The sequence below is a fragment of the Poecilia formosa genome, unplaced genomic scaffold (genome assembly GCF_000485575.1).
Source record: "Poecilia formosa unplaced genomic scaffold, Poecilia_formosa-5.1.2 Scaffold480, whole genome shotgun sequence".
NCBI lineage: Eukaryota > Metazoa > Chordata > Actinopteri > Cyprinodontiformes > Poeciliidae > Poecilia > Poecilia formosa.
In genome coordinates, this window is record NW_006800419.1 from 138,227 (window position 1) to 146,343 (window position 8,117).

At 46.1% G+C, this 8,117-nt stretch overlaps 2 protein-coding genes across 2 annotated transcripts in view; one reads left to right on the plus strand and one right to left on the minus strand.

Moving 5' to 3' along the window:
• The window catches only part of LOC103156419 (serine/threonine-protein kinase D3), a 30,605-nt gene extending 28,311 nt beyond the window's left edge, over positions 1-2,294 (minus strand). Inside the window, exon 1 of the mRNA XM_016664326.1 lies at positions 1,378-2,294. The gene's annotated coding sequence lies outside the window, so the exon portion shown is untranslated. The remainder of the gene's footprint in view (positions 1-1,377) is intronic.
• Positions 2,295-3,456: 1,162 nt separating this feature from the next.
• LOC103156409 (connector enhancer of kinase suppressor of ras 3-like) overlaps positions 3,457-8,117 on the plus strand; it is an 11,013-nt gene continuing 6,352 nt past the window's right edge. Inside the window, exons 1-3 of the mRNA XM_007578445.2 lie at positions 3,457-4,000; positions 6,774-6,937; positions 7,428-7,630. Coding sequence (XP_007578507.1) covers positions 3,949-4,000; positions 6,774-6,937; positions 7,428-7,630 — 419 coding nt within the window. The 5' untranslated portion in view covers positions 3,457-3,948. The remainder of the gene's footprint in view (positions 4,001-6,773; positions 6,938-7,427; positions 7,631-8,117) is intronic.

Below are 8,117 nucleotides of genomic sequence, written 5' to 3' on the forward strand. Positions count from 1 at the left end.
AAGGTAGGGTAGGGTAGGTAAGGTAGGGTCGCTACCCTACCTTACCTACCCTACCCTACCTTACGCTACCCTACCTTACCCTACTCTACCTACCGTAGGGTAGGTAGAGTAAGGTAGGGTAGGTAAGGTAGGGTAGCGTAAGGTAGGGTAGGTAAGGTAGGGTAGGTAAGGTAGGGTAGCGTAAGGTAGGGTAGGGTAGGTAAGGTAGGGTAGCGTAAGGTAGGGTAGGTAAGGTAGGGTAGCGTAAGGTAGGGTAGGTAAGGTAGGGTAGGTAAGGTAGGGTAGTGTAAGGTAGGGTAGGTAAGGTAGGGTAGGTAAGGCAGGGTAGGTAGGGTAGGTATGGTAGTGTAGGTAAGGTAGGGTTGGTAAGGTAGGTAGGGTAGGTAAGGTAGGGTAGGGTAGGTAAGGTAGGGTAGGTAAGGTAGGGTAGGTAAGGTAGGTAGGGTAGGTAAGGTATGGTGTATAACGATAATTAAGGCCCACACCCTCCTCAGTTCGGCCCTGTTCATCTGAACAAACTGGATCTGATCTGTTGAACCTGGAGTGGGATATTTTCCTGCAGAACTTTCCAGGACATTTCAGATTTCTTAACTTTCAACTAAAACTCTGATCAAAGTGAAACATTAAACTAGCTGAATTGATAATCTGAAGCAGGATTTAGGATTGGGAATCTGAGAGCAGGAAGGAGGATTATCTATCTAAATGAAAAAGCTTTGACAGGATTCTCCAATGTTTAACAGAAAGGTTCAGAACCCGGTTCTCCTCACCAACAGCAGCTTAGTGACTTTTTGTCAGTTTGTGTTTAATATGAAGGTTTCACATCCTGGACTTTCGGTCTGGTTTGTTTAGTGAATCTTTGGGTCCAGATCATCGTTTCCTCTGCAGAAACAGATTTCAGGATCCTGTTGGACACAAAAAGCTTTTCAAAACGAGTCACCATGTTTTCCACATTTAATTCCTACAGACGTATTGTGGTGGACCAGATCCGTCGACCCGATCCGGTTCCATCCCACTAAAGTTTCTGCACAAACACAAAACCTAAACTTCAGGAGAACAATAGTTATATGGAAGACTGATTTTGGTGAATTATCCCGTCAAACCCACGTATCCCATCCTCCTCTCTAATATTTCATCATTTCGATAAAGTAAAATCGATGTGAGGAAGGTCACAGGTTCATTCAGATTTTTCCACGAACCATCGACGGTTTAACTCTTTAAGAACCAGCAGAACATCTGGAAACATCTGGACCAGAACTCGGCTGAGAACCGTAATGAATGAATTACCACAGAGGAAGAAATGAACTGCAGCATGTATGACAGCAGCTCGATCCTCAAACTGGGTTTTAGAGTTTGAAAAAAGAAAAAGTTAAAAACTACCTCCGATTTCACAGTGTCCATCCAGAACTGAGCCCTACACGAACTGTTCCCTCGGAACCAACCGGCTCCTGCAGCAATACCTGCGAGTCCAAAGGTGTCGGTCCTCCGGCCGGACCACGCAGCTCCAGGCCGAGGATGGAGCCGCTTTTCTCCGCCAAACTACGGCGACGGTCCGAGCGGCAGCGGTACGCAGCGGATCTGAGGAGACGATCCGTTACAGAGCGGGGAGGGCTCACTCCGAGCAAAAACCCATGACCAGATACTGGGGAGAGGGCTCACTCTGAGGTGATTTCTGAGAGAGGACATGAGCAGAAACAGTAGAAATATATTTTAAGAGGATTGATAAAGTTTTGCATAGTTCTTATGTGTTGTACAGAGTTTATTTATAGACATTATTAATTTTCAAGTTTTGAACTTATTTAGGCCTTTATATATTCAGGTCAATAATACTTAACAGGCTAAAAGCAGATTAAACTTTAAAATAGAATAGAATCATGAGGGTTATTTTTACACAATCATTTTCATTCCTTGAATTTTTGTTAATTTTGGCTACATCTGCGTTGTTTAATTATTTCTAATACAATTGATTTACATGTGTTTTATAAAGACAAACAATTTAAATACCTTTTAATATTTTTAAAGAAACTCATCTTTTCAGGTAAACACTGTAAAAACTGACGCACATCATGTTTATAGACAATCTTTGTTCCCTAGGGTTTTATTACACCCAAGTGCTGCTTTTTGTCGCCATCTTTTGGTGAAAATAAGGCATTACAAGCAACAGTAATTTAGACAAATTCTTTAAATTTAAAATTATAATAAAATACAATAAATGTTTTGTCTCCTTGAGCATTTATAGACTAGTAATAAAACTGCCAAACATAAAAAGTCACTTTATCATCTGTAAAAAGTTCATAATCATGTTTTTGTTCTTTGAGTTGTTTCCCTGCTTCATTGTGTGGACCGGTCCAAACCCAGATCAGTTTAAACTCAGAGCAACGCTGCAGTGGGATCAGGCTAACTCCTGGAGCTGAAGGAAACACTTCCACACCAGATACTTCAAATAGAGATGTTTAACTTAACTATACATAAAAATACTCTGTTTGTGTAGGAACAAACATTTCTAACAAAAGCTAATCGAAAACCAAACTTCTTTCAGAAAATATGTGCCAATAATATTAGAATACAGAACAGTTAACCAATTATATAGAGCTAAATTGAGACCAAAACGGTTGTAAAAAAAATAAATAAATGTTGAAATTGAAAAGAAAAAGTAAGGAAAGATTTGACTCTGAAAAGTAGTTTTGATCTTTTTGTTTCAGTTTTCAAATTATGTTTTGACATACTCAAACTGAAATTTATGGAGCTAAATTGGATATTAAATTGGTTTAAATTTTATTTTTTATAAATTATCATTTTGGAACTGCAAAAAAAAAAAAAAGATTTAAAACTGAAAAAGTTCAGTTCAATAATCTTTGTTTTTTTTTCGTTTTAATTAGTTTTTTCTTTTTTAAAAACTTTATTACCTTTATTTATTTATTACCTATAAACTTTAGTTACTTTATTACTTTAGAGCGTGGATGTTCGGGACCAACTTGGAGATGAAATTATGTGTGAAGGGCCAGTTTATGTAGCTGGTTGAGGGCTCCACGAATGGAGCTCAGAGTGGTACGTGGCCCACGTCGCCATCTTGCCGAAGTCCCGGGAGCCGCACATCTTGTGTGAATATGAGTGATTCGTACATGAGGCCCCTGGGATCCAGGTGTATCTCAGGCGCTGCTGCCAGCAGGGGGCAGAGTTTCCGTTCAAATCTGCTCCAGTTCATTCACCTGAAATAAAAACAGGAGTTTACCAAGAAGACTGCCAGAAACCGAACCGGAACCGGGATCAGACTGGGACGAATCTGAATCCAGGTGAGTTTATCAGCAACATAAAGCAGGAAAATTAAAGTTCGGATGAAAACCCGGTTTGAACTCGAACTTTCTGGAAGGTCAGATCAGGTTTGTGAAGAAAGGAAAAAATGTCAGGTTTTAAACCAAAATCACAAGAAATAATAGAAGCACATTTTTCTCAAATAATAATAAACACATGAATTCAATCATCTGGGAAACCGAACCGCTCCGACCGGGTCGAACTGAGCTGCTTTGTTTACCGCCTCGGTCAAGGGGCGAGGGGATTCGTCTCATTTGATTGGAGGAAAGCCCAAAGGGGCGTGTCCAAGTCCTGCGCGATGACAACCAATCAGCGCGCAGCTTGCCTAGAGGAGCATTTGGTCAGAACGCAGCGCAGCGGCGGGTTCGGTTCGACCCGAACTCTGTCCGAACTTCTACGGATCCTCAGGCGGTCGGAGTGCAGGAGGAGCGGTTCGAACCGAGTTCACCCGAACTTCCATCCGAAGTTTAAACCTTCTCTCTGAGGTTTAAACTCAGAGAGAGCGGTTCCGACAGAGTTCTGCAGAACTTTTCCCTGGATTTGGAGTCTGAGTGGAAGCTTCCGATTGGTTCCGATCAGAAGATGTCCGAGTAGCGGATCGGGGAGCCGGATCCAGTCTGGGTCCAGCCCGGTTCCGACATGGAGCCTGTGAGCGGGTGGAGTCCGCAGCAGGTGGAGGACTGGATGAGAGGTGAGGCTGATGGTTCTGGTTCGGGATGTTATTCCTCCTGGTAGTTCAGCAGGCTCCGGATCCGAACCGCCGGGTAATCCATCAGCTTCTGGCTGTCGGTTACTCTAACCGAACCGGAAGTGTTCTTACAGCATCAGAACCAGCTGGAGATTCAAACATTTAAAATGGAAACAGGAAGTGAAGTCAGGAATAAAACAGGAAGTTTTATTCAGCTCAATTAAAAATACTTTATCCTGAAGGGAGCTGAAGTCAGAGTGGCTGTGGATGGTGATGCTCCAGTAGCAGTCAGTGCTGCGGTGAGTCAGAAGAAGCCTCTGAGTGCAGACGGTTAGCAGCCTGAGGGGTTTGCATGTGGATCAGATGTTTTTCAGGTCCAACGCTGTGTGGTCTGGCTGCTCATCACATGGTAAACAGGAACGACCCAGAACGGATCAGAACCGCCCTCTGTCCCTCCAAACCAACAGCCTGTAACCCTCTGCCTAGAAACTAGGACCAGAGACTTATGTTGATGCAGCAGATGTCAGAACATTTCAAATACTGGAACCTGATTGGCCTAGATGTTCCCAGGGAACGAAAACGTTAGCCGCTGAAAATCTTAAGATGCTAAACCGCTACGCACATGGTCATCCAGTAAGTTATTTTTGCACTAAATTTGTTCATGTTTATAACAGGTTAATTTTTTGTGTCAAATCACAAATAGTTGGACTTATAGAAACCATACTTTAAAAAAAATATTTTTCAAGATGGCCACCATGGTTGTCATGGAAAATTAACTTTTGCACAAAAATTACAAATTAGATGAAAATGTTTTTAGCTATGCTAATGCCAAATTGATGTATACAGTTAGCAGAAGCTAATGCTGCACCGCTAAGCATATTAAAAATGACCAGAAGCTAACACTTCTGCTAACTGCTAACTGTAACTCCATGAAACGGAAGTTAATGCTAACCATTTCATGTCAGGACTTTCAGCCGGTTCTGTTTCCAGGTCCGATTTGGCTGCTTAAAAACAAACAACCAGGAGGAAGTTCATAACGTAACCAGAGAGACGCCTCTGTTGGAACGCTCCAGAACCTGGTACCGGTTCTGTAGAATGAAGCGACTGGGCGGATCCATCCCGGAGGCGTCGGAGTGACGCCAACATGTTGAGACGGGTCGACATTCCTCGGGTTCCTGGCAGGTGCAGAACGCCTCAGCTAAGCGGTTCCAGCGACCCAGTTGGTTCCTGGTACCATTAGCAAGGAGGAGGAGTCCAGAACCCGTCAAAACCCGCCACGCTCAACAGCTGGCGTTCCTCATCACAGATTAAGAGGTTCTGAACGACCCGATTCTTCAGGAGATGGCTCAGACAGCAGAACCTCACGTGTTCTGGTTCTGACCCAGACAAACCGGGTCGGTTCCTGTTTGTCCAGCTCTCTGGATTCAAGGAGTTCAGCTCAGCAGGAAATCCTGCTTCCTGCTGAGCCACCGACCCGTCCCAGATGGTTCTGCTGGAACCGGGCCAGGTCAGAACCAGATGGATGTTTCCTGTAGAATGAGCAGAACCTCCCTGACCCAGACGGGTTGGTTCTGTTCTGCATTCTCAGGGTCTTGATAAAAAACTTTTCTACAAACCGTTTCTGTTTTCTTTTTAAATAAAATTATTAAAATCAAACTTCAATGAAAGTAAACAAATGGTTCTGATCCGGTTTCCCTCCCGACCCGGTTCAGATTCCCAGCAGGAATCTTCCTGATGGTGGAGTCTTCATCAAGCATCTGCTGACCCGCCAAACGACCCGACTGGTTGGTTCCCAGCTGGTTCCCAGTTGGTTCCCAGCTGGTTCCCATTTGGTTCCCAGCTGGTTCCCAGCTGGTTCCCATTTGGTTCCCAGCTGGTTCCCAGCTGGTTCCCATTTGGTTCCCAGCTGGTTCCCAGTTGGTTCCCATTTGGTTCCCAGCTGGTTCCCAGCTGGTTCCCATTTGGTTCCCATTTGGTTCCCAGCTGGTTCCCATTTGGTTCCCAGCTGGTTCCCAGTTGGTTCCCAGCTGGTTCCCAGTTGGTTCCCAGCTGGTTCCCATTTGGTTCCCAGCTGGTTCCCATTTGGTTCCCAGCTGGTTCCCATTTGGTTCCCAGTTGGTTCCCAGCTGGTTCCCAGCTGGTTCCCATTTGGTTCCCAGCTGGTTCCCAGTTGGTTCCAGGCATCATTTTAAGGATGTTCATTTAAAGGCCCAGGCGTTACCATGAATCAGTAAAATCCTTCCAGGCCGAACTTGAAAACTGGACGTTGCGCTGCTAACACTTAGCTTTCTTCAACAACTCAGGCAGAAGTCAGAGCGCGACCCGGCCGGAACACGGCGGCTAAATAATAAAACAATTTAACGAAGCTTTGAGGCAGGTCAACAAATTTTAAGAATCGAGGAACTCAAATCATTTGAGGAATCATTTCAACCCCAGAGGGAATGTTCTGGTTCTGGTTCTGGTTCGTTTGGATCAGGAAATAAAGAGAGAATTAGACCATTAGTTACTGTTTGAATCCATTTATAGATTTTTCTGAGAGTTTCGTCAGGATCAGCCCTCCGTAGTTTCCAGGTCTGGAGCCAATACAAGGAAGTTCTGATGAGCCCGGTGGGTTTTCAGGCGGTTCTGATTCAGCAGACTCTCTTCTTCAGCGAGGCGTCGGTTAATATTGACTCAGCAGCTGTTTGCTCTCAGCACCGGAGCGGGGTGTCAACACCTCCCCACAGCGCCCCCTGCTGGATGTGAACACTTCCTGGGTGTGAACATTTGTTTCCAGGTCTGGACGACAGCCTGCAGCCGTACGTGGCGGCGTTCCGGCAGCAGCGGGTCGGCGGGCAGCAGCTGCTCCGGTTGGGCCACCAGGACCTGCTGGCACTGGGCGTGGCCCGGGTCGGGCACCAGGAGCTGGTTCTGGAGGCCGTGGACCTGCTCTGCTCTCTGGTTGGTACCGGGACCGGGGAACGGGAAGGGGTGGTTCTGAGTTGCAGTGTGGACCTCAAACGGTCCAGGCTCTGTAGAACTCCTGGTGGACTTCAGGTTCAGGTATTCCTGCAGGAAACCGATGGGGCCACTGACAGAGCGGTTCTGGCAGAGCGGTTCTGGCAGAGAGGTTCTGGCAGAGAGGTTCTGGCAGAGCGGTTCTGGCAGAGCGGTTCTGGCAGAGCGGTTCTGGCAGAGCGGCCCCACCCTTCCCCAAAGGGCTGCTGGCATTCATCCTGCTGGTCCGGACCACAGGAACCAGCTGATCCATCATCAGAACCGGCCAGCAGCTCAACGTGTGGCTGGTTTTCTGCTGACTCATGTTTACCTGAGCTCAGCTGTTTTCAGGTGTTTGAGCTTCTTGGAGCATCGACTCAGGAATCCAACAGGAGGAGGTGCTGCTGGTGCTCATGGGAAACGTAGTCCAGCTGTCCTTTGTCTCCTCCCATAGAACTGCAGCGTGGAGTCAGACTGTCTGCAGACGCTGGTGGGGAAGATGAGGGCGGCGCATCGCAACCTGAGCGGCGCCGTGACGCAGCGCAGGAAGAACCCGGCCTACCAGAACAAGAACTCCCATCAGCCCTCCAACCAGTTCCTGAGCGCCGTGGTGGAGCTGATCGCCGCCGCCAAGAGCCTGCTGGCCTGGCTGGACCGGTGAGGCTAAAGCACTAGATGTCCACACGGTGTTTAGCAGAAGCTCACGCTAACTATTAGCACATTGGTGGTTCATATACATAAACTCCATCAGCCTGAATTCTCACATTCAGACGAACGGAGCTTCAGAGAAAAATGGAAGATGCCGTTCCTGCTAGCTAACATGGAGGTTTGCAGCTCAGCGATTGGTTGAACAAGTCGAAGTTTCTTTCTGTAGCTCATTTCCAGCCTCAGCTGACCAAAGTGCTTCACAACAAACATCACAGGTAGATAAATGAAAAAATACAAATAAAATTAAGTTTAGTAAAACTAATAAGACAAATATAAATTGGCAGGAATACCAAAAGCTAATGGCATGAATGAAAACCAAACAATATTGAGTTTTAGCTGCAGCGATGTCCTTCCTCCTTTTCTCTTCAGCCGGAGTTGAAGGAGGAAAGACGAGTTTCAGTCTGGAGTTCAGCAGCCAGAGGGAGACGATCCACAG